The sequence below is a fragment of the Anticarsia gemmatalis genome, chromosome 19 (genome assembly GCF_050436995.1).
Source record: "Anticarsia gemmatalis isolate Benzon Research Colony breed Stoneville strain chromosome 19, ilAntGemm2 primary, whole genome shotgun sequence".
Lineage (NCBI taxonomy): Eukaryota > Metazoa > Arthropoda > Insecta > Lepidoptera > Erebidae > Anticarsia > Anticarsia gemmatalis.
The window spans coordinates 5,174,117-5,201,887 of record NC_134763.1 but is presented as its reverse complement, the minus strand read 5'-3'; the positions used below and the strand labels follow the sequence as shown (position 1 = coordinate 5,201,887).

Genomic DNA, 27,771 nt, shown 5'->3' with positions numbered 1-27,771 from the left:
GCGAGCGCCGCGCGCCAGCCTCAGTCTGCGCTCGGCCTCCACCCTGCCCGCTTGTGACAGTGACGCCGTGCTGTGACACATTTGACAGTTGTTATCGTGATCGTGTGATGTTTTCGTATCGGAACTATGGTGTATCCCCATGAAAATGTGGAGTGATTTCCAGGTAAGTTCACATACTTATACTTTGTACGGAGTTCTGTGACATAGATAAAATGTTTCATAATTGTTTCGATTTCGACTTGTGTTCTCAGTCTCACTTTTTGTATTGTGGAGGTACAGTTTTGTTTAAAGTTTTGTATACTGTTTAAACTCGAAATCTAGTCATTCCATGGGTGGATTTAGTACTTAAAGATTTTGTTTACATAGACATAAGTGAAGCATTCCTCAATTTTAAGTTTTATAGAAAAAACTGTAGTTGTAACAATTTTTGAGAATTCGTTGATATCTTTTTGGAGAATATCGCAATACGGACGGCTTTTATAAACTTTTTATTGGAGAAACAGTTAACAGTGAGTTAGTTTATGTTGTGTTTGAAGTTTTTGTGTATGTATCGGTGCTTTTTCCAATGTTTCATTATTATCTCTTTGTTCGTTCGTTTTTCTACCGACGTATATTAAGCTTATTTCTGTACTACCTACTTTAATATTTTGTTAGTTTCGAGTAGGACCGAGAATAACGTTGTGCAACACAGAAACGTTGCCTTCATCGTGTATCGTTCATTGTCTAAGTTCTTGGTTCTAATAACTTTTATAAAATAGTTATTAAAAGTCTTAAGGAGATGCGCGCCTTTTTTCGAATCTGACAGCTCGGCGCGTTTCCGGCGACCTGTCAAACGCCATGTGATAGATAGAAGGGCGCATTCGGTGGAGTTTTAAATCAAAGCGCGGTATTCGGCTCGAATCTCGATAAGTGCGCGACGCTCGAGGCGAGCGAGAACTCGTCACAGAAATACGTAGTTGTGTCTGTCTCGCTCGCACGCGGCGCGCCGTCCCGCTCCGGCGACGGGTGTTTTTGTGTCGGAGCGGGTTTTTTGTGTGCGCGGCGAGGCTGGCGGCGCCCGCTCGCTCGCTCGACTCCACTGACTCCACATTAATTATCGGCGAGTTGGCTCGCCAGCGCCAGCCGCCGCTAACGCACTTTACTTTCTATATTGCTGCGATATTACTGGACTCTTTTACGATGCGTCGTGCTTTTTACTCGTATGTAATGAATAAATGCATGCGTCCAATGCGATTCGTTAAACTGAATGATACTAAAACAATCACGATCTGGACGACATTGATCGACGAATTTAGAAAACCTTGGTTGTATAAAAAATCTCCTAACATTGAAGTAGGCGAATATTTAGGAGTTATTTGGAAAAAATGCTGATTTAAGGAATATGATGGTCGTTCGGTGGGTTTTCCTGGTGGTGCGAGCGGCGGCGCGCGCTAGGGGCGCGTTGCCATGGCGACGGCTGGGGCGCCCCGCCCAGCACCGGCCAGAGCGCCTCCTCCACTACACTTATTGAGATTTACTCTGAGACTGGAGTCGCCATTGGCGAGTCTCCTGTTAGCTTGGATTCCTTTGACATTCCTTTTCATACATTATATTATTTCCAACGATTGCCATCGAAACGACCCACATAAACGAAAAGCACCTTTTCTAATATATTCGTTCATTTCAATCCCTCTTTTATTAGACTTTAAAGTTTAAGTATCCTCTAACGAGGCTTAGACCTTATGTAAGATTTAGGGTCTGACCCTCTACGGACCTCTACGAGGTAACACGCCGAGTAAAAGACATCAACGTTCATCCTTTCGTGACACTTAAAAAACTTTTGTTTGAAATCCAAAATAAATTATTCATATTCTTCTTCCTGTAAAGAAAGGTAGTCTTGTTTGAGATGTATTGCAATGTTAAACAAACATAGAACTTCATAAAAATAAAAACCTATGATTGAACACCCAAAAAAAGTATATTTTTACCTCTACCAATGTTTCGGTTGAAGGGTCGAATAAAGTCATATGCTTTAATCCAAATCTTTCCAAGATATGAACGTATAGAAATATTTGTCTTTGTAACATTTAATGTCACACCGAATTCTTAAAATACAACTTTAAAAATAACAACGTAACAAGAACGAAAATAACTAATTCGGTACTACATTTGCATACATTTTAAAACCGCTTGTATTTTCTGATAATAAATTGTAGTAAGGAACTATGGCATCGTATAGTAAGGGCTAGGCCTAGCGGGGCGCAGGGAGGCGGTCGGTGCGTGGAATGCGACTTGTTGCAGTCACGTGCACCACCAACTATGCACAAACTACCCTCACACACTTATCTACTAGTTCACTACACCCCCGCAAATGATTTTCATCTTTCGCCTCCAAGACATTGAGTCCAAAATTGCAGGAACAAAAAGTTCCGACTACGACCTATGAATAGAGCAAATTTAAACTTGAAACTCCTAAGTCCTGTTATTTCTATCTCTACTTATAATAATGAGCGCTGTAACAAATGCTTCACATATTCTTAAAACACACACAGACACACACACACATATATCTCTCGGTTTACTAACTCGCTATTGTTATATTTTGCTTGCGAACGAATCTCAAAACTCTATTTACTGTTTTTGTATGACTTGAGTAATGTATACAAAAATCAGTCGACTCCACGCGGACATATAAAAAGTTTATTACACAAATTACATCGTTTTCATAGTTATCTCATCGCATTGTTATGAAAAAGACAACAAATTTCTCAGCGATCGTGAAAAAAAATCGACAGACTGTACACAAAACATATTATCATAATAAATAGTTCGCTTAGTTTTATGATGTTATTAACCTCGGCAATGAGTGAACGATCCGAACATCCACTCACAGTTTCATAAAAACGATAGATGATTAAAAGTCACGAAATCCGCGAGTCACCATGACTGTGCGGTGTTGTTGTGCCCAACGATAGTGAAAAAGGGCTCCGAACCTGAAGGCTGTTAGCGGTCAAGTCCACATCTTGATAGATAACTGATAACGATTTAAGTGACGTCTCAAGGCGAGAAATCGCAACAAGTATTATTTGAACTCAATTATATTTGTCGAATCAGATGTTGATTCATAAAAGTAGCCCTATACTTCACAGTTAAATTATAGAGGAATAAGATTTATAAGTAAACAGACTTATTAAGATTTGGATACAGGCATATTAGGCTTGTCAAATTTCCATCAACTAAAGAATTTTAATTAAATACCTTTATAAATCAATGTTATAATATGCTGTAGTGATAATAACCTCAGGTACAGCATATTATAGTGTGAGACATGTTCTAACGTTTATATCAGGGCTTCTTCGAAATCCCGCAGGTTTACTTTCCGTCGGCGATGTTTGTCAGCTCGTGTAGCTACTCTAGCAGCTCGCCGTGTGACTCTACATATAACATAGAGCCAGTGATACAGGCTTCTAGCAATCAACATATATTCTACCTCCAGTTTCACTATATATAATCCAAATAACGATAAAATAACAGCTTACAGATGCTCGTGTGTAAATAATATTAGTTGCCATTAGAAAACTCAATGAGACATACGCGTGAAAATGATCAAATGATTTTGATTGTAAACAATAGTGAACAAACGTTGTTAGAACTGTGTCATAATAATCAGAACATTGATGATAGTAGGCGTGCTCGTACACTCCAACTCGACGCACGTTAAATAAACAAATATGTAAACAATCTCGTCTATCACCGCGCGTTACGCGTTACGTATCAACGTCACAATGAGCTCTCCTTAAGCACCGCGTAATAATAACAACTTTTATTACACATTTGCCGTTAAATTCACGCTCGCATTGTAAACAATCGACCACGTGGAGTAAAAGTAATAGTAAACTCATAAACAAATGAATGAATTAGCCATAGCGGTGCCGACGTCACCGGCGAAGACACGCATAATAATCGCTTATGCAAACGAGCCTAATTATGTAAAGCATTATGAGCCGCGCCGACGTGTTTTGACATACGCTAACGACCAATTATATGCCCATTGTGTGACTCAATGAACTTGAAAGACACTACAATAATATAGGGCATCGACACGCGCCGCCTGAATGACGCGGCCACACCAGCCGCACCGTGCACCGCGACAGCACCTGTTTAGAAAAAATATACGCGAATGTCAGGTGCACCCAATTCAATACGCACTCGTGTATTTTATTACTGTTATATTGGGCGGCCGTTACTACTTTGTTTACCATTTTTTTATTTGATAACCTATTGTTATGTGTAACTTACATTCATACATCGTTTGCGGTTACTTGCTCATTAACCTGATGTAATATACAAACGACTACGAATCCAACTAAGGCAACCAGTAGTTGATAATATCTATAAAACGTTATTTTTCCAATCATTGTCTAATCGTAAGCATGATACGAACAAATCGCAATCTTATCTCATTAAAATACTTCAATGATAGAATTGGCTATCAATTCATTATTATAAAAAGAAAAAATTATTAATTTATTAAAAAGACTTACTATATCGTTCTAAGCCGACGGCTCACTGGGCGGCGATTTATGCAAACACAGAATGATGACAAAGTAATGTTTGATATTCGCGGAATGTCTTTTCCACGCTGTAAATAAATTTCCTATGGCCTCAATGTCGCACCGCGACCCAATTACGTCTGGCAATAAAACAATATATGAGTCGTTGAACCCTCTGGTTTGGTGTACGATGGCTATGTAAACATTGCATCTGGGTAAACGGCGGCGGAGCGGCCGCGCGCCGGAGACGAGCCGCCGCCAATAATTTATGTAAATTCACGTCATTGTATAAGAGTGATGTTCTTATTGCAATCTTGTTTTGACGGTCAAGTTCGCAATGCGGCGAAAGTTAAACAAGTACAATAACTCTTAAAGTTTTGCACCTCGCGTCGGGCCGGCCCACGCTCGCTACTTACTACACATCTTGTTCGACACGTGAAGCTTGCGCTCATACTATAACTGAAACATTCTTACTTGGTTATCATTTATTTATTCTATTCATTTTACTTTTTATGAAATATGAATTTACTATATTTGGGACCACATTCATAGGATTGTACTACATTTTATGCATCACCTGGTATATCTTACCATATTATTGAATTGATGTTATATTCATAGTTACACAGTAGTTTATATATTATGATAGTGAATAGAAATGTTTTTGTGGTTCATAAAGTTTGGTTCGTAGAGTCATCAGAGTAACGACAGCAAAAAACTATATGCCTGAACAAGACTGTTAAAAGTACACAAAACAGAAGTGTAATTTTGATTTTGCTTCGAATGTTTGTAAATAATGTTTTACTACAGCCAGCAAGTAGCGTAAAATCTTGTTTATAATTATGATAATAGCTTTATACTACAAATCTATTTGGTAGGTAGTAACCATTAATCACTTATGAATGAATGAATGTTATTATTATACGGCAACCGGTCAACGATATCAGAATGTTGTAAACGTCATTTTATAATCATAAGCTCATAAATAAACATGATGACGTATCGCGGGCCGGGTGATCACCGTCGGAAGTGCCTCAGTGTGCCACGGAGTGCCACCGTGAGCCATGCTGAGGCATACTGAGGCACACGGCTCATGCGGTTCATGCCGTTCATTCGCCTGGCTGACTCTCTCGGCCTGATAGAGTATCGGCACAGTATCGGCTCTCGGCGCACTCGGACGTAGGCGCGCGCGCACCTCACGCATACGCGGATAATTATGTAACACAATGTTTTGACATTCAACAACGACACATTTAGCGCGGACATTAAGTGGATCAATGAACTTGAGCCGTTTGTTGTGCTCGGTGTTACGCAACGATCGGCGTTTGAGTGAGATTAATGCGCGCGGATTATGGCACGCGATACATTTCAATTTACGTTCCGTTTCATTCATGACTCGAGATAATGACGACGTACTCGTTCCGCTCGTTTGTTTGCTTTTGCTTGTCGCCGCCGCGCCACCCGTGTCCGCTCACGTACGCTTTACATACTTGATCTGCCACCGATCGACCAGACGCACACCATTTATGTGCACGTCCACTGCGACGCATACGTCACACCACTCGACACTCTGACCACTCACACCTTTGTGATCAAATGTTCGTTGTCATGCCGACGGCTTCCTATAATAACTGTAATTCAATTCATATTGTAGCAAGTTTGTAGAAGTGCGCTTTGTCTAGGCGAAACTTTAAACGGCAACATTGTTGATGTGAAGACAAACATGTGTGCGGTGCGAGTGGTGCGAGTGGTGCGCCCAACAAGGGAAGCTCGTACTATTAGCTACAAGTTTGAGCACAAGACGGCGGGGCGAAGGGAGTAAGTCTTCACCCATTGACGGTTGAAGCGCCCCGCGACACTTTCACTGCTCCGTTATTGCAGTTACTACGCGCCTACTGTGCAGCCGGGGGTGCTGGGCCGAGGGGGGCGAGCCACCCTATTGCATTCACCCCTCGTTCTCACCCCGCGTAGGGCACCACTTACACAAGGGTGCATGCATTCTAAATTTAAGAATACTATCATCTGCAGCGTCATAGATCATCGTGGCTCATCATGGCTCATCAGCTCTTGCACTAATAATAGTAGCAAGAGATGATCGCGAGAGCAAGAAATGTTAAATGTAGCGACTTGCATATGAGCGGTGATCGTATCTCAAGTGTACTAAGTGTAGACGGGCAGGCAGCCGGCCGAAGTGGGACAATGTCAACTGTGAGGGCTCGCTATTATTTGCGTAGACACGTGTGTGTCGTGCGAGGAGAGGCGGGCGGCGGCGCGAGTGTCGGCGAGTGACAAGTGCTCGTGAGTCGTGACGGAAGTTTGTAAACAGCGCCGGCCTTGCTCCCGGACGCCTGCTGCACCGCACCACACCTCACCGCTACACTACCGCCGAGTACCGCCGGTCACGCACAATCTATATCCACTCGATCCGATATCAAATTACACACTTCTATCAATCCATGAATGAAAATGATAATGTACCACCCGACCGACCGTGACAATCGATTCGATTCATATCTGCGAATCGAAGACAGGTGGATTACTATTACTACGACCATAATAATAACAAACTATTATGACGCGCGGAATGTGCACGATGTTATCGCGGGATCGAGAGTGCTGTAATCAGAGCAGCGTGTTGTACGTCGATCTGCGAGGGTAACGGACGAGTTCGAGTCGAGTAAGCGGCCGAGGAAAAGTGTATATCGCGGTCGCGTCCTTTGGTAGCGGGTGTTCGGGGCGCGCGGCGGCGAACTCGCCGAGCGGCTGCTGATTGATGGCCGATAGATAGTCGCGACTCGACATTGAACCCGTCCCGGCTGCTCGCTGCACGCCTACAGTAAATATATCTAGTGCGGACTTCCGGGCGTGACGTCGCGCCCGTGACGTGCCGCGCTCCCTCGCTGACGTAGTCGCAGCCACTCGCAGCCACCGCCGTCCGCCCGCCTACCTAACACATTTATTATTCTTTTTGTTTACACTATAAAACTGTATATTTACATTGTTATTGTTTTGTGGGGTCGTCGTCTTATCATTTTATTGCTTTATGGCTCGTTTGCGTTTATGGACTACCTGTCTCTCGTAACAGTCAGATGCACCGACAATTACATCAGTCTACCGAGTGCTGTCTTAACGTTCCAGATGTTCGCTGTAGAAATCGAGTGTTGTTTGTTTATTCAAAGTGATAATGCTGACGTCTAGTTACATGAAGCGTGAAATGTACGAAATGCTAGAACACAATATACTGCAGATATTTTTAGATTGTAGTTGTTGGTTGTTATAAGTTAAGTGTAACGCTCGCGGGACTAATCTCCTAAGTGCGTACTGTTCGGGAGAGCCGCTCGAGGGGGATGGGGTTCATTAAAAATTCATTCTTACTTCGTGCTCACCACCGCCGAGTCGTAATCAGCCGCAGAGGGGAGGTTCGACTCCGGCACGAGGCACGTTCTGCGTGTTCTTCTTTATCTACTGATTTATTACTTGTGACTTCTACATGAAATTCTAAAGAGTCAACTTGATTACTTTACACTCTCTTTCTATACAATCCTAGAGCTCATTTTATTTCCTAAACTCGACAACTATTCACAATTTACAAATTATAAAGTAAACTAACATTATACAGGAAACACTGGAATTCCAGTTTTGCTTACTCATTTCTACAGCAAACACCTTGATAACCGAAAACTAACTGTTTTCATCGCAGCTCATCGATTTTTATATGAAATATAGCAAATCACTTAAAATAAAGCAACTTATAAAACTTTCTATGAGCTTCATGCACTTAATTATAATTTCACTTGCAACTAAAATTATAACAAAGGAATTACCGTCCTTTTGAAGTCAATTCCCTGAAAAAACCTACGTTTGGAGTGTCAAAGTTAACATCTCACTGTATAATTGAATGCATAGTCATACATTTTTTAATAATTGGATAATTACAGTAATGTAGTAGCGACTGTGTGTGTTTCACCATATTTCCCCGTCGGGCGGCGACGGGAGGCATCCACCTACCCACCCCCCAGCCCGTCTCTTTGATCTCCCGTACCATTTGTTGTTACTCGAATTATCCTCGAACTCGAATACTACATTCCGAATTTTTATTCGATAGCTAAAATCAAAAAGGCATATGAATAACTCGGTGTTCGAATTGCACTTGCGAAGTTATAGACAAAACTGGCTTGGTTTATAAACAACTAGAGATTCTGCTAGCTCTCGCGATTTTACCAATTTGTATTACTCTATAACGCTCATAGACTGCCAAATCTAGCAATTAATAGTGGTTTTTGTTTTATAAAAATAAAATAATTTGAGTTAAGTTACCTGTTATTAAAATTCAAAAGAAGTGGAAAAATGTTATAGTCTCACATTAATTTTGTATTTGGATTTTGTGTTCGAGTCGAGAACCACTAGTAGCGTTGGTGCGGCGAGGGTTCGCCCCCGCATAAACTCCACCCGTCCTAATCTCCTCTAGCCCTCCGACAAGCTCGCCCGGTGACGTCACTACTTATACCTCTTTTTGGCAATGAAAAAACTGATCAAGTTGTATTTATTAAACATTTTCTTTGACTGCAATACCCGCAATGTTTCACTGCTGATTCTTTGTTGTAACTACAGATCCACTTACTCGCTTCATGTCCACGTTATAATAACTGGAACATAAATCAACATATTAATATTCGTCTGCAATAAAAAGAACCCATGTAACGCACCGGATAAAATGTACAAAATGACACTCACCTTGCGAGTGAAGTCGTCAACGACGCGAGCCTTAATTGATACACGATATAATCGACGTCGAATCGTAAATAAACAATGTTGTTTTTTGTAAATAATAACGGTCCTAAACCGGTTGTGTGCGTGCAGCGGGGTGCGATGATGTACGCATCAATCACAGATCAGCTGATCGGCCGCTCGGTTTCCTTTTCATCTTGCACTTTATTTAATTAATTGTTCGCCGCGGGCGGCGCGCGCCGTCCCACGGCTAAGCCGACTAACCGCTGAACTAAAGCCTCTATAAACTTAAGTACTACGTTTACCGGCGCTGTGATCAGATTATGAATGAACCACGTTTGATCTCAATTTAATCTAGTTCCGAACGTACAAGTTGTCGGCGGTTCGCGTGCGACACATTCATTTCTCTCGTATCGATGATCATTACTCTTTCTTTATTTGTTTTCTCACTATTATGCTTTGAGATGTTGTGATCGCGTGGGCACGAGTCGTGTTATGTCATGTACCGCTAACAATGGCGATTTTCGCTCGTAACCAATCGACAATGACAACTGCAATGGACCGCAATAAAGAATCGTGTTTGTGAGACGACCGGTCCTTTGTTCGGTTATCCACGCGCTCCTACCGAAACAGGTGCCCGGTTTTATGGGGCATTATTTCGCATTCACTGGAAATCAACATCGAACAACGGAGTGTGACCTCAAACCAATGATAGTAGCCCGCATGCAGTAACGACGCGCCCGTATAAGATCCAATTATGAAAAGATTGGGGAACGGTCGCGAGCCTTGGACTCGTCAGCTCTGGTGATTAACCAACGTTGTTTCGATGTGAGCTCAATGCGGACGTATTTTTTAAAACTCATTTCGGTTGAGCAAGTGAACGTGTCGAGAGGGGGCACTGCGTATCGCTCGAGCAGCCGCCTCGTATTTCTCATGCAGAGTGATGTTGCAACCGTCGGCGTGTAGCAAGACATCGCGGTATCGAGCACAGAGAGCGCTGTCACGTTGTCTTCGTCCGTCGAGCGTATGGCACGCGTGTGCTGCGCGTGTGTGTGTGACGTCAACGCGCCACTTTCTCCATACTTTCGTCGTTGCTGGTGCGCTAAAAAACCGAGCTCGCCTAGACGACGACTATTAATACATACGATGCGACGTCGCACGCTCTGTCGCACGAAACGATACGGAATTATTGTTTTCTGCGTGCGAGCAGCGTGCGTGTTATGTGTCCACCTTCGGCGAACTCTCCCAAGTGCCGCTCGACTTGCACCACAAACATATCAAAACAACTTTTGGCGTGCAGATCTAACCTGAAACATTGGCATATTATCTATCGCTCTGAGTAAGATCTTGTTCACGACTGATCATATTTGTCTGTCGCCGTATGAGAGCCTGTTAATGAGTCGAGCAAACAGTGCGCCAACTAGGCACTCACGCTCACGCTGAAGGTTGTGTCGGTACAGTTCACTGGTCCACTAATTTTGAACGCTTTAATTCAGTCACAACACTTTGCGCTTTAATTCGCTCTGAAATATTGAACAAGTAAAATCCATTCGTTGCCATCGCACGCCTGTCTAATTAAGCTCTGTCATAGACTCTTCGAAGGCTCTATTACGAGCCGCCTCCAAACTTAGAGCGGACTATAACGCATTTGGTATTCAATCAGTAATTCTTGCCGGCGGAGAGTGGGTTTTATGCGGGGGTAGTAAGGTCGATAACGCGAGGGTGGAGTGAAATTCAGCTCGCTCAGTGTGACAATTACGGCGATGCGGCCCGCCCCGCGCCGCCGCAATCGATAGGCCTACGGGGCGAGCCGGGGGAGCGCGCGGGGCGGGGGCGGCGGCGGTCATTACTTATGCAAAACAGCATCGGCAGTGGCGCGAGCTGCTGCTGCGGCCGGCACGCACCGCCGCGAGCTGCGCCGCGAGCACCGCCGGCCCCGATGACGCTGAGCATGCTGCCCGGTATTGACCTCACTCTCATATCGATTTATCGACCCACCACCACCGAATGAACTGACGCACTCGACGCAGCTCACCAAACTAATAATCCAGTACTGTTTCATTACCTGATGACGCCGAATAAAAAGTCTTTTGTTAGGGCGCTACTGGCGGGAAAGTTGCACGGGCCCCTAATCTGAGAGTTGGCGATGGGCTAACGGACCCGGGTGCTCGTTACTGAATTCGGGAGACTGTCTTTGTGCGCTCCCCGGGCGCGGACCGCCCAGGAGGGGTCGCTCTGACTTTTGTTTCCTTCTGTATTCAACTGTTTTTACGTAATGTATTTGAAGCATAACAACATAGAAGAAGTCCTTCATGCATTTTGAAAAATAAATAATGGCTATGAAAATGTCGATGTTCATTCAATAATTATATTTATTGTACTTATATAAATTATAGCATTAACGTAAAAAACTTCATACAGTAAAATTTATCCTAAGCGTGGATGTCATCGAACTAGGCTAAGCTCGTGAAAAAGCTTCAGCGCGAGCTTTCGCGATAAAGTTTGCGCGCGAAAACTCATTCCCGCGCTTTATAACCTGTGAGTTTCCAAGCCGTTGAGGGGAGGGAGCTTTATATAAGTGAGCCTCCCCCCGCCGGCCGGGTGCTGCGCCCCCCTCCTTGTACATAATGTAATTGGCAACAGCGGCGGATCTTCAAGCTGAGCATTGTGGGCGCCCGCTCGAGCGGTGCCGCACCACGTCTCATACGTACCGACGTGGAAAACTGTAGGAAAAACTAAAATACAGCCTATTCATGAACAAACGTCGACACGCATACATACGGGAATTAATGAATTCATCAGTTGTTTTCAGTCGGGTGGTAACAGTCAGCCTAGGACTAGCTGTGTTTCTATAAAGGCATAGTACGTAGCTAACACGAGCGAGCATGAGTATTATTATAAACAGTGTAACAGCTCTTACAAACACACACAAAATATATTGAACTTTGTGAAGAACAAAATCTAGAAAGATATTCCTAAGCGTTCATTGACGATGAAGCAATAATTGTTTACAATAACACATTATTGACATAGATATCAATTAATGCTGATCATGAAAACTTTCAATGCTTTGTTATGAGATAGCCGCAGGTTTACCACTTGTGGATAAGTACCGAACAGACTATGTATTAGATAAAATGACGGAAAATATTTGACAGCTGTATGACAAAATTACAAATAAATGAACTACCTTGACTACTTTGCTATAGTCTACTTGTATTCAAGTAGAGCTATTTGTTTAAATCCGAAATCGAAATCTGAAAATTTAGATTTTAGATTAATAAAAAGGGTCTAATATAATTATTATGAAATCACAGTTGACAAATGGAAATACAATAGCGTTAAAGTATGAATATAAGATTGTGTGGCGGGTCGGCACTGTCGGCAGTATCGCCCCTTATCACGCCGCCAGCCACGTTATCAGGCTTCAAGGTGACGAGCCGATGTAACGCAGCCGATTGCACGACTACTAAGATACGACCAACATGTTTCTTTCTTTGCTTTTTCTGATGTTTCAAAATAATGAAAACATTACCTAAAAATCAATTGCACTACAAAAATAATAATACATAAGAAATTAAGAAAATATGTATATTGTATAAATAAGATTATTCCCAGGTATATTTAATATCGTGTTCCGTAGATAGCGATATAGCGATGCATGTGCGATGTACGATCTAGTACAAGTTCAATAACACGGATATTATACGGTAATAGCACTCGGTAATGACTCACGATTCATAAATCAAACGCACAATAAACGAAAACTTAGCGATGGTTTACGTCGACGCACTGAATTTCGCAAACATTATGTGTAACTCGCTTTTTTATCCAAAGTAAGTGTCGAAGTAAGTCGGCGCTAAGTTGTCACATGTTGAGCGGGAACTCGTGCAGCAATTATGTATAATATCGGCAAGGCCACGTGCTCCGTTGACGTTAACAAAGTTTCCCGATGCGGAGAAAACTTTGTGACATGTGAGTGGTAGATACTTACAATATGTTCGCTCCCTCGTCCGCTCCCGCTCGCGTCCCGCCCCCGGCCCGTCGCCCGCGCCGTGCCCCGCCGACGCCGGCACCGCCGCCGCCGTGACTCAGCGGCGCCCTCGCGCGACGTCGCCCCGTCTGCCCCCATGGAAAATTTATACCCACCCTCTTCCCAAGATCATTACGGCCCGACTCGGCAAAATTGAACCTTGCAGTGTACAAATAGAGAACATTTTCGTCTACCCCGAACGAGCAAGACAAAGGAGCACCAGCAATTTCGTCGAAAACAAACCTTAACTCCTGTGGGATATAGTTTGTAATTTATGTGACGAAGAGGCTCACGTGCTTGGAAAACGCAGCAGTGACGTCACACGGCTCGTAGGCGGCGCAAGGGAGGCGCATCCTACTATTTTTTTATTACAATAAGAACGTTTCATCCAACTAAAATCTCTATGCTCTACAAAAATATCGAACGAGTTGTGTGATATTTAAGAAAAAAATATTTCATCGGTTCTTAGGCAAAAGTCGCAGATACACATATGTAGTGCACTAAGTACATAAATGATATACTCGTATACATGCAGAAGCAAAAGGTCGGCATGCAGCAGGTCGACGCAGCAGTGACAACGGCTCTGCTTTAATTCCCTGCTGGTGCGAGGTGGCGCGTCTAGAGAGCGTGTGCTCTCTCATCTCCTTAATTCGTCCTTCGCCGCAGCCCCCTTAATTCTCCCTTCTAGCATTGCCGCGGGGGAGGGCGCTCACTCTCTTGTTAACCCGAGTTCGCCCCCCTTATTTATGCCCGGCGCGTGGGGGCGGGCGAGCCGAGGGCGGCGTAGGGGGGCGCTATCGACGTCCGTACGCCGCGTCTATGTGCTGGTGAATTAAGAGCGAGTCGGCTTTCATTTTGCTAAAGCTTCCACGCTCGTGTGCTCGCCTTTCAGGCGCTTTGCTGGTGTGCGGACCTCGCACGAGCGGCTCTCGACTTTAAGACGAGGGGATAGGGTCGTAAGCTCCACGCCCTGCCCGCCTCGCCTTCAGCGTTTTATAACTTCAGAGGGCGAGGAGGCGGCAGAGTTTTTGTGAGTGGAAGGACTTTTTTGACTAACGTTTTTTATGTTTTACTCGGTTAGGGTTCGCTAAGATAACGACATCTCACAGAGGGTGGAAAGCGTTCTCGCAGAAGATACATGTTCGACAGCTTCTGTGCTAAATAAAAAGTAACATCGTATGACTTTCATTAAACACACAGAGATATCAGGAATTATGTATCTTAATGTGTGTGATTAAACATCGAGCTTAATTAATACTATGACAATTGAAGAATATTCTGAAGTAGACACCTAATAGTGCCAAAACTATTTTGTAAAGTTTGCGAGAGGACGGGGACGCGGTGGGTGGCTAAGTCTACGCACAACGTCTTCAGAGAAAGTGAAATTTAGCACAAGTTCGGAGAAATACAACTGTGCTCGCTCCCCCTCGCCCTCTTAGGACTCGAGGGGGTGGCAGTCGGCAAACGCGGCTTATAACAATTAAGTTTATTCGCTCGCAGGTTTTTCTATTCGACTCAACAAAAAACACTCGATGTTTAAGAGTTAGAGAAAATAATTTCATTTAGTTTGTCCGGCGGAGTCGTCGCGGTTGGCACATCTCGGCTCAAGTGCACACGACTCGGAAACTTCTTATTGTTATCATCTCCGCAACCAATACCAACATCTGTCCAGTGTTCTATCAATGTTCCAGTTCTGATTAGGCGAGCTCCAGACTCATAACAAAATGATAGTGATCCTTAGTTTGATAAGTCAACTAAAATACACACTCACAGATTCTATTGATAAAAGTACGCTTCTCAAACAAATGTGAAAACAGTTCCCGTAAACATAGATAGGACATATAGGTACACTATGTACAGCTTACTGCGAAATGTGTAATTAGTTCCAACCGTAGTGTGCATTTCACCCTATTTGCACTGAAAAACATTGGATTCAAATGAAATGTCAGTACAATTTTCCAGAGCTTTCATCAGCGAATTACTAACGAACAATTAATTAGTTTTTTCATGTAGGTATTGATTTTTTCTAAATACAGCTTGAGGGGGATGCAAGCGTCAGGAGTGTCTCGGGTGCATGCATGTAGAGGTTAAAAATCGCGAGAGCAACTGCCTCTGTGACGGTTGAACGACCTTTGCTAAGGTGTCGGTTTCGGGCAGGTTATTTAGTGCGGGGGTGGCGGGCGGCGGGCGGCAGGTGAGGCGGGGGGCGGGGAGCAGCCCCGGGTCGCCAGGCAACGGCAACTGGGTCACTCCGGGCCTGCCCCGCCGCCCAACAATTATGTACACGCTCGTTACCGGACACGCGTTTTTCAATCACATCCATATTTAATTGGGCATCACGAAGCTGGAAAATGTGTTTGAACCGCCATGTTTTACGAGAACTTTATTTGAATTGTGTTACATATGTATAATGGCGCTGATTTTACCGATTAATGCAAAATGTTTTGTAAATTGTACGAATCAGAGTGCTTCTAGCTATTATGCGGAGTTTCACTAATCTCTATTTGAGTGGAGTAGAGTCATAAGAACTCTGATATGATAAAGAGAAGACGAAAAGAGCAATAGAAGTTGTCTTCGGCGAAACAGTAGATGATATTTCTTTTAGAATTGAGGCTTGTAGTTACAAAGACTGGGTAGGAGGTTGTATAATTGTAACAATCACGAACACAAACGCGTCACATCAGTAGTATAAAGCGAGGAAAGTGAATGATGTGCGTTAGATATGTAGTAAGCGCGGAGGGCGCGCGTCCGCGAGTTACTCGGCACGCTGTCTTCCGGAACTCCTTACAAGACAGAACCTGTGCCCTAACTTGTTGCATGGATGCACCGCGGAGGGTGAGGGGGGTGAGGGGTGCGCGCGGGGAGACGCGGCCCGCGGTCGCGGGGGGCGGGGGCGTCTTCATAGTGAATGGGCGCGAGATGTCGTGGCCGGCCGCCACGTGCGCGTATGGAGATGTCTCCATTGATAACCTCGCCCTTATCGCCCGCCTGTCGATGACACCGCTTACATTTCTCTACCGGTGCATCCTCCGCACCTGACAACTCTGCCCAGCGCCCTAACGTAACACACGTGATCACGTACTTATCACTGAAAGACATAAACGCGCACTGCCTACTTGCATAAGACGTATTTATGCAAAAACGTTTGATTATTTTCAAATTCAGTAATTAATAATATTAGTTAAAAATTCGGATTGCTGAAAAAACCTTAGTAGTATGATAACCATGCGTTTTTAAATCTGTTAGTTTAGTTAGATCTACTCCGTTTCAGGCTCTTTGTTATGTATGTATGTGCTGTCCTATAACGCTCTTTAATCTGTAACATAACAACTTCACGAAACACGATACACTAGTAATTCCCCAAGTGCATAATATATACAAACTGTCTGTATGCAGTCAATGCACAAATGGACGTTGTAACAATTCAGCTCTGTAAATTGACATAACGGGGTCGCCTCAACTCGTAGACAATTAGCCTCTCAAGCGCCCGGCCACCGTGTCACGGTTGAATGTTCTACCCCCGTCAAGCGTCCCGCCACCGTGGTACGGCAAAACGATCTTACATTTAAAAAACGTAAAAACGAAATGCTAAACCTATGTTTATCCCTTTCAAACATATTTGACATTGAAGCTGATGAAATGAGACGACGATCTAATGCACACACTTGAATAAGTGGTTGATATAGGCCAGAGAGCACCTTAAACAACATCTGACCCAACGACATGTTCCTTTATGACCAATATTGTAAATCCTTTTTTTAACTAATTTTAAAGATTTGAGTATATTTTACAGTTGGATTTTAATGTCATTATTCATTAACTACACGATAAGACCTTTCGTCATATAATTTTTTTTGCCTAAAAATATTTATTAGACTTTCTTCAAACACATGGCTAAAGCACACAATATTCAGGTTAAATCGACTATTGTACTACCACTATCAAATATTATTTGTGGTTTATTTTTTTAATCTATAGCAAATTTTATGTAGATTTCAAATATATAAGGTATGACTAGGGTGTTAGTATTAAAATATGACGGAATCGGCGCTTAAACGCCAACCGCCAATTCAATTTCGCGCGCCATTTTAGGCCTGGACGCTTAACGGTATATTTGAATTTTGACGTTGGGGCGCTCGAGAGGTTAGCATTGAGCACGGGCGGCGGGCGGCGCATAGCAAGTGCAGCCTTGACATTGACCGCCCTAATGTCGTCGCATCGATTGTCGGAACAAAACCATCTCCGACCAGCAAATAATAATAGTGTCGAAGCGATGAATGAGCATATTAGCGAGCGGCGCGGGCGGCGAGGCGGCGGTGGGCCGGCGCCGAGTCATTACGCGCCCCCATTAATCACTGCAACAATCGGCCGATATCTCGCTATTTACAAACGCGGGAGCACGTGTTCGCCGCTCGTACTACGCAGAGTGTATTGACCCATTTAGATAGCTCGACCTTCGCGCGGCCATTGTGAGCGAAAAACATAAAAATAAGTTTTATTGCGGCGTCGTTATGCGTATCGCTGCGGTGCGAGGCGCGAGGCGCGGGCCCGCCCGTCACGCTCGCTCACCGCCCAACAGCTGATCGCTACGTGACATTTTTATTTTATTCGCTCTCTTCCGGGGATTCTCCGAGATACGTGCCAGTGACGTCATTATCTGCCCGCGTGCGCCGCCGCCACCTGATTTATTATCTTAAAGAGAGCGATATAAACTCCACCCCTGCAGATCGGTGTGATTTATACTGACGTGCATATTGCACGCCGCCGCGTCTGACAATGTCACTACAGAGTGCTAAGCGTATTAAAGTACCTTGAACCGGTCCACGTCCTGAGACTGCACGCCCGCCTAATCACTTTATGTCAATTGCACTTTTTAGCTACTAGACGATAGTGACACCGCGAGAATCGAACACTCTCATTATATTTATTAGGTTTGTCAAAAATTGGGTAGCTGGGAACCGACTAACCTTTGATTGGGTAACAGTAAGATAAAGAGGTTGTGTATCGTGCAACAAGGCACTAATGGGTCACAGTGATAGTGTTAAAGGGAACAGTTAGGCGGAGCGGCAGCGGTGGTGGGTTCTGCGTAGGGCGTAGCTCACGTTCGTAGAAGGAAACGTCTCCGGCCGACATTCCGATCATTCAGCCGCCGGTGGCTGCGTTCGGGGAAGCGTGCGTCATCTCGCGCTCTACCGACAAAAACTACCAATTTTCCCTTTCATTGCATGGAGTGGTCGCGGCGCGGGCGGCGGGCGCGCTCATCATAATAAACGCATAACGCGTCAGCTCGCACGCCTCCGCTCATTGTAAACAATGCGTTTCGGGAATTCCCTCTCTTTTTATGCGGGATCGCATTCCTGAGGGATTCCTTTTGTTTGCTTTTGTACTGTTGTTCATTTTTTTCCATCTTCACCTTGAAATGATTTGACTCTATTGACACTTGCATAACGGTACTCGCATAGATTATGAGCTTTTTGTGGCGCCCATTCAAACAATCTGTCATCGAACAAAAGCGGCTCAGTGATATGCCACTTAACTGTGTTAATAGATAGATTTCTTGTAACAAATAATGCGTCACACGTAAAGTATTTGGTTTTTGTTACAGATTTTAATTTGTTTAATGTAATGAAGTGTTTAAACAGAAAAAAATATTAGGTAGAAGATTAAATTTAACAAATTTAATCAAAGTTATCTGTTTTTTGATGAAGTATGCCATTATGCATTGTATGTAACGAGTGACTTCTACTCACTCTCTACTGACACGCATGACTTCTTATAAGTAACGTAATTTTTGCAAGTTCGCGGTTGATAACCTAAACTAAAGTAGGTAGGTATCTATGTATTTACGAAATAGAAGTCTAGAACTCAATTTTCAAATCCCACCCAGTCTTGTGTGGTGCGGAAATTAAAGTAATATAATTGACGAGGTGTTCCAACTCGAGAAGAACTGTTGCTTCAAATTGTATGTGATTTCTCTATAATTTCCTGTCATTCCTGTCGCCTCTTAGTGTAGGTTACCTTGCGATTCTGGATCAAATGCTGATGGACTTCAAAGTTTCAAAGTGCCGCGTATTCTATTTATCTATAGAAGGGGAGTTCGACATACACCACCTTGGGTTAAAGTTCATACTTAAAAATTATCTTAAGTCAAACTTGACATGAAAGCCACTCGATCAGCTACGGTAAGATGTTGGCAAAAAATTAGATTACACAACTAGTGTTAAAATCAATCGTACACGGGTGAGCAGTAGCCAGAGGCGTGAAATAAAAAGCTCGACAGAAGCACGGCACGAAGCTGCGCGAGCGACGGCCCACCAAACAGGATGTGGGACTGGTTGGCGCACACACACAGCGGCGCGTGCGCACACGCGCGCACACACGCGCGCTCGGCCTCGCCGCTCTCCGCTCGCCGCTCACGGAAATGTGCGTGCGCCAGGGCTGGCCGACGGTGCCCGAGCCGCCACTGCCGCCCGCTCGCTCCGACCGACTCGCACGACCATAATCACTGTATTTTATTTTTAACATTCCTTCCACTCACGTCGCGGTTCAAATTTGCAAGTTTATGATGATAGTTAAATAATAATACTATATTTTCTCAGCATTGTCTCGTATGAACTCGGTAAATAAAGAATAAATTAAAGGAAGTATTATGAGGTTTGGAGCTGTGTCGTGTGGAGAAGTAATACGCGGCTGCGGCAGTAAATTTCCGGCAGGTGCGTCGGGCAGCCCTGGCGGAGGCTCGCGACCAGCCTCGGCTGCCTTCTCACCGATCGTGCACACTCGCCGCGCGCTAGCCTCCATCTTTTTTGACAATTCATTGTCTCCGAGCTAGTCGCCTGACACTCATAAACTCGAAACGTCTAGGAATTTAGTGAGAAACATTGACGAAACCTTGATAGTTACCAAGGAAACTTTTTATCAAATATTATTCATACAGGTATTTGCTAAAAATAATTGTAAGAGAATCGTAATAACCACAAAAAAATAATGTCAAGAAATACCAATCGTACCCATGTGTAAGTGCACGACTTTACTAATGTAAAGTACAACAATCCGGCCGACTACGTCTACAAACAGCCCTTCCGAAATGAATGAAATTACCACCTCCGCGGTCACGTGCTCTATTGTACTGAAAAGGAGCGTTAATGGTTTAATCGGTCATTCAATCGCTCCGATACTGTAATAGCGCAGCCTCTTCGCGTTGTTTCATGAATGAACGACAAAAAATGAAATAAAAATCTACTACGATGTTATGACCGTCGCGTCGTAAACAATCGACGTTATTTATACAGCCATCGATGTATTCCACATAAACACGAAACTTGTGTTACTCTCGTACCGCTCTAAATTGTCACAGAAACGCGACTGAAACAAAAATAGATGCACTCAACACAGCTTTATAAAACTCTACCTACTTGTAGAGTCGATTCATTCGTGACTTCACTACCTAGTGTATTCATTATACTGGCTCTCCTTTATTTCTTATTAATAATTAATTTATCTTACCCTGTATTAAATCCTATTATTGTTAATTAACAAAAAAAATCATTTTAGTGGCAAATATAATTTAGGTACTTATAAGTAATTCATACAAATACGGCAACATTCTGGTGTATAGGTAGAGCGACCCCATAACGTATCCCGGTACGGTACACGGTACACCCCACGCTATCTACCCCGGTTTATAGTTGGGTGTATAATATAAGATTGTTGTGCGAGTCGGCGGGCGCGCGGAGCGTAGGTAGGTGTAGCGCTAGATAGCAGCGCGGCCGCTACGCGATGTTATTATGTGCGCGCGTGTGTGCGCGTGCACGTGCACGGCGCACACAGCGACGCGCCCGCGGCCCCCGCGCCCCGCGCGCCCCGCGCCGACCCGCGCCGCTCGACATGGCTGTGCCGCTGTGAGGCAATGCCGTTGCCGTGCCGCCGTCTATTTGGTCTCCACAATGCCATAGAAAGTCTCCGTTCGACTCGCCTCGCCGACCGAACTTTTCCTACCTCCTCGAGCGAGAGGCGCTATTATAGCGTCGCTCCGACGACTCGTCGACGAGTATGACTTCTCGAAGCATATAGTAGAATTCTTTATGGTTGTTATTTTGAATAAGCACTAACTCCTCGCTTCGCGCTATAGCGAGCGGTACGGTTATAAAATGCCGTATATCCGAGACTAGCGATAAAATAAACGTCTGACGTTTCCAAGTTTCGAGCGGAGAGAACGAGCGACGCGCTGCGCATCAGAAAAAGAACTTTACGACAAGATTAGAAAGAGCGAGCGGAGCGGCAACGGCGCGCAGCCGCGTTCCAGAGGCACGGAGCGGCAACGCCGCGCGCCAACGTCATTTACTAAATTTATTTTCATGAGCGCCAGCGCTGGCGACGACACTGCTACATACATATAGCGCTCGCAGGCGCCGCGTGATACTACCTCACGCTAGATATTATCTAGGTATTTCTGCATATTGAAAACCTGTCGCGCTCGCTTATAATTTTCTTATAATGAACAGTAGGTGTAGAGTAGAGGCGTGCAGTAATCGCACAGTACAGTGAGGTGGCACGTTTTCCGCGGAGCGATAAAGGGGTGACGCAAAGTGATTATTTGCAGCGTTGCGATGAGTGGTCGCTGAGTCAACGCAATGGCTCGGCGGTGTCGTGGTCGCTCGCAAGTACTCGCAACACTGACAGCCACGGCCGCTTGCAACCTACTAACCGATCATGCGTTAGCTTTTGTACATTCGTTTATCCTCTCTATACCTACAAACCAATATTTGAAAATCTTTGATTTGAAAATTTTTACCTGCCAACTTGTTCACTACTCCACTAAACTAGGTACTTGTTTTGTACTTACAGTAGCTACATTACGCTTCAAGTTGTCTCTACTATTGAAATCGAAGTTTATAAAAAAACTTCTTCATAGATTCTAACTCCAACGCAATGTTAAATAAACTGTACCTATAAAGAATTGTGAATAAAAATACCTGGTTTTTTAATGCATTGCTTTCAGTATTTGTAATTTCCATGTGACATACAATATCTATACATATAAATAATAGGGTTTAAAAACGCTAGTGTATCTAGGCAGGTTCTGCGAAAACGCGTGTACCACCTAATTGTAGCGGCAGGTGTAGAGGCATCTGCCGCCTGCTGGACTTTGCCACTTACTATTTTATTTTTTTCCACAACGTATGCATCGCCACGCACGATGTTCGACGGCCCGATGCATCGCAAAATTGAACGTCGACCGCTAACTGAACCAGCAATGTATCGGCGCGATGGTAATTTCATGAATATGCGTTACTGCGGTAAAAGTCAACGCGCCCTCGTCGCCTGCACGTCCGTCATTTAGTATACTAAAGAGTCCGGCTGCAGCTGCTACCATGATAGCTTGTTATTCAAGTTTAAAATGAAGATAAGAATAAAATAATACGTGTAGAGCATGGAGTATCGGCTCAAGTCTATGTCGAGAGTACGTCTATCTGTATCTGATGTTGTGAACCAGCGCTTCACACAGTATGGCGCATATTTCTGACGCCAAAAGAATGTGATCCGGCGGCATAAGGGAGACGTAATCCGGCGGGTGCGTACTGCTCGCAGCCCTCTACCTGAACGTTCCCCGACCCTAAGGGCTGCGCTCCCGGAGCGCATTGTCGCCCAAAAAAAAACTGAGTAGGGTCGGAGCGCGCACAATAGCCGTGCACCCCATCAGGTACCTTCGCACGCCACCCGTATGTTATTCTGACAGAACTCTAGTGAAACTGCTTCCATTTGAACGCAAGCTAGAAAAATTAATTCATTCGTGTTGACATTTCTACCCAATCAATGGTTAAATTTGCTAAGGTGCCGAAGTGATAGAGTCTACGTCAAATACAATAAAACATGGTACTTATAATTTTGAGATAGTTTCCAAACTGTATTCCAATACATTCTATAAATTTTCCATGGAGTATATCGCATCGCGGCGCAGCTTACGGTACTTGACGTGGTAGTTAGAGAGCGGCGGCTCCCACCGTCCGCGCGCCCGACTATATGCACAGGCGAGCGCGCGGCGTGCTGCTGCCCGCGCCCACGCACTATTGTGCCGTGTCTTCTAGCTCAAGTAATTTATACATCCGGATATACGGTAACCACCACCCATGCACTACGATGACTAGATTTCGAGTCTGTTTTTATGAACCGCTTCGACTTTCCGTAATTCCGTTCATATAAGAACTCACAGATGAGTTTTCTAGTTTTCATTTGGACGTACGTAATGAAAATAAATGTCACTGTCATTGCGAACGATTCGGATGTTTGTGATGGTACTATTACTATTTGTAAATATTATTATACTTACTTATTTTTGTAACTTAACGTGAAATACAGATAGGAATCTCTAGTGGATAGTTGTTTTACAGGATGTGTAATTAACAGTGTTGTGTTTGGTTTTGCAGGGCTCGGGCGGCGGGTGCGGCGCCAAGCGGCGCGCTGGCTCCCCGTGCGAGGGCGGCGGCAAGGTCGCGCGCTGGGAAGATTCGATAGCGCGGCTCGAGGCCGTGGCGGCCGGCGCCGGCGGCGGAGACTGCTGGCGCAGCGAGGACGAGGAGCGGCGCGCGTGCCGCCGGCGCTGGTGCGGCGGCTGGTGCGGCGCTCATGATACCATTCGTGCCGAGAACGGCAAGTCCTACCTGGAGCTGGGCGGAGCCGCGGCGCGGGCCTGTTGCGACGGCCGCGCCGCCGGCCGCTGCGCCTCGCGACGTTGTTACCGCGAGAGGCGGTTCAAGATGATGAATCTGTGTGCGCTGAAGCTGGCGAGGTTGCGCCAGACGGCGGATCCTTCGCTTCGGCGATCTGTACTCGTTTGCAACACGCTGCGTGGCATCGAGAGGGAGATGGAGCGCGAGAGCGCGGAGGAGGCGCCCTTCGAGCCGGCGTGCGTGACCGGCGGTGTGGCGCGCTGCGAGCTGCTGGGCTCGCGAGACCCCGCCGCGGGCCGCGCCACGCCGTTCCCTGCACCGCCGCCCCCCGACCGGGACTCGGGCTACGGTGACGAGGAGCAGCGCACCATCGACTGGGGCTCGGTGCTGAGCCTGTCGTCGCGGTCGGCGCTGGACCCCCCCGAGGACACGTGGCCCGACGACTGGGGCTGGAGCGAGGACAGTTTCGTGCGGCTGCTAGTGCCGACGAGTTAGTGCAGTGCGCGCGGGCAGGAGTCGCCCGCGCCGCACTGAGCCTGTGATAGGGCGGCCTCGCGCCCAGCCCCCGCGGCACTTCTAGTCGGAGGCGCCGCGCCGCCGCCGCCGCCGCGCCCCACGCGCTCCACGCGACCCACGCGTCGCGCCCCGCGGTCGAGGGGGCGACGCGACGCATACACGCAGTCAGTAGTTAGTATTATGTAATTGCAAAAGGGAAGGTGCTAGCTTCGGACGTGACGCAGGACTTAAATGCGAGCCGAGTTATTTTTGATAGTTTTATTTTCTTTAAGTGAATTCCAAACCGAATGAAAGTGACTTAGCTAATGACGTTATTATCGTTTAAATTAAAACTCAGGTGTTTGAAATTTTGTTGAAATTATTAATTAATTAGGTAAAATATAAACTATATTTATTTCGTTGACCAGAAGAAAAAGTGACAATTTGAAATTATTTCTGTCTTGATATTTTCATTGAAATGTATCTGAACAACGTGCATGACTTTATTTTTATTTGGGTTTTGTTGACACGACAGAAATCTCGTTCGTGACGTGTGCTCCTATCAACCCCGGTAGTGATGGTCCCGAGACTCAGGCGCTGAGCTCGCTGATGAGAGATGGCCACCACTGAAGTTAGGGGCGCTCTGTGACGAAAGAGATTTCTCTACGATTGTCATATAGTAATAATGTGTGGACATGTGCCGTTTTGATAAGCGCGTGATTATTGTGTAAAGCTGCTGCAGTACGATGGTTGTTGTGAACAATGACGAACAAATTGTAATACCTAGTAGCTAAGTACTTAACGTAACTGATGAACTTTCATTAGTTCCACATCCACCACACGGCGCTCGCTAGTGTGGCAACACTCGGAACTGGATGTCAATTAAATAAGCCTTACCAGCTGTGACTATGAAAGTTTCATGATTACAGGAATCGTGCATTTGAATAATTGGAATTTGTAATACATGACTGAACCGTGGCTGTAGGTACTTAAATTGCCCATATTTCGGAATTGAAAGAGTTCTGTCCATTGGTTCGGATGCCTTGTAACGATCTTTTAACTTAATATAGTCATTAAGAAATTTTATTTAGGCATAAATCAAAATAACTGTAATTCGTCTCATCGAATAGTTTATTTACTACTACTAACAGTGAACTACAGTTCCTAATACGTAATTAAAAACTAATTAGAACAATCTTTAATTTATTTGAAACGTCTCCTTCTAGTTTTGTACTGAAGTATTTTTTGTTACAAGGCATCCGAAAGTATCAGATTAAGATTTTCACAATCAAAAATAGTTCGATGACGAACTCTGTGAATGCATTGAGATTTGAGAAAGCATACAAGTTGATAATTGTAACAATAGCAAACATGTTGAACAACCCGTCGTTCCTAAACAGAGACAGACTACGAACTAACTCGTCGAAACATAAATATCTGACGAGGTGTCATCCGTTCTCTCATTAGTAACATCGGGTTGTGGCGCGCTCCGAACACTTGACGCTCGCTGCTCTAGCGAGGACTTGTGCTCCACCTTCCATCGGCTTACGGTGCCACCCACTCACTATCCTCTACACGTTATAATGTGCCTCACCTGTAACATCGAAGGTGACTCACTTTCGTACTTAAACGATCGGTCCGCCAGAAGGTCGGTGGAGCACAGCCCCGCAAGGCGCAGCGGCGTCGCGCGAACCACGGAATTGTGACTGCATGGACCAAACATACCTAGCACGACTGTTAATAGAGCAAAGTACAAATTTCAATATTAAGATGCATTAGTGCTCCGGCGCATGTTTGTCCACCGTTGTCAATTACTCAAATATTTGAATTGTGATTCGGTAGCTAATGAGAGAAAACTATGTTCTTAAATTTAGTGTACATATAATATACGGAGATGGGCATTATGGCGTGGTGATTCGCGCCCGTTGTAAATATATTATGTAAAGTAATAATTTTATTGATATCGATGTCGAATGTCGGGTAGCAGCTCATCACATCGCAGGCTCCGTGCCGCCGCCCTGTTGTATAATACGACCTCTATTCTGTCCAATACACTCAACAAGTACAGATTTACAAGTTACATATTAATGCATTATAATATAAATAAGATGTCACAAAATTTTATCGCCAGTACAGACCAATAATATACATGAACAACGTTTAGTTATAATTTTGGGTTGTAAACTCATAAGTGATGCACTGAGTAACTGAATGATCAGCTCAATCTATTTTATTTTATGGGTTATTATTTCGCGTTAGATATTTTGTTGATGATGTCCGTATGGTTGGTTGTGATGGTTTACTTAAGTAAGTTAGCGACTCTCCGGCAAATTGCCCTGTTTCACTTGTACCTACCTATTACATTTTACTATATATTTGTACTAACATTTTTGAGTCAACCTTTTGTATTCCTGACGCACAACTACTAAATGAATGTATCGAAAGTACTTAAACCTAATTAGTCCAAACTTTCAGTCAACCTTCTTAAATTATATTGATTAGTGATATATTCGTTGATATTTGTCCGCCAGGAAAACAAAACGGCAATTGCTTGCAATATAATGTAGGTACAGAAACTCCTTTATCCTGTCATTTTCATAAAATAGACCGGCAGACGAGTGTGTCGTGAGCACTCCGATGTCGAAATAATAAGATGTATGTACTTTGATTGTAAAATTTTGTACAAAACGTAAGCGGTGTGCCCTTGATTACCCTGTATTGAATACTCGTTACTATTGTCGTTTGTGTTGCGTGCACGAGACGGTGCAGCCGGTGCAGGCGGTGCAGTCGGTGCGGAGAGGCACCGAGACCCAGCAATAATGGTGATGAGAGGGAGACTCCTCGTCGCATCCGTCTGTTCTTAGTCGCCACGCTTCCAAGAAGCTGTGGCGACGTTTTCATACGTAACTTTACGATAACATTGTATATGTGTATTTTCCTTAGTGTTTTTCATTGCCATTGGTTACCAAAAATGACAGGATTTTTATTGAAACTATTGTGAATATATTTTAGAAAGAATACTCTCGTTAGTAAATTGAGAATACCATTTTGGAGGGGCTCATATTTGCACATCGAATTGTTAAATTGTTCCTCATTATGTTGGGAGTTTCTCAAAATCGTTTCTCGATTTGTCTAATGTAAGATATATAATTGTAATATATTATTGTTTAAGCCGTTGTATCGAAAATAACAAGAACAGGAATAATTTTGTGAAACAATGGCACAAAGAATGAACATAAATATTATATATATTATAGAAACAGAAATGTGGCTATAAAAGCAATTTTTATAATAAATATTTACTGTTGAAGAA

General features: G+C 44.3%; 1 protein-coding gene across 1 annotated transcript; it reads left to right on the top strand.

The window, feature by feature from the left end:
- Positions 1-27,771, top strand: LOC142980875 (uncharacterized). The gene is made up of 2 exons (XM_076126447.1): positions 1-163; positions 23,721-27,771. The coding sequence occupies exons 1-2, from the start codon at positions 140-142 to the stop codon at positions 24,456-24,458; spliced, it is 762 nt and encodes a 253-aa protein (XP_075982562.1). The 5' UTR covers positions 1-139; the 3' UTR covers positions 24,459-27,771.

Bases quoted from the DNA above. Each gene is read 5' to 3' on its own strand.
- LOC142980875 (XM_076126447.1), top strand. From the start codon at position 140: ATGAAAATGTGGAGTGATTTCCAG. The intron at 164-23,720 runs GTAAGTTCACAT...TTGGTTTTGCAG, and splicing joins AAATGTGGAGTGATTTCCAG to GGCTCGGGCGGCGGGTGCGG.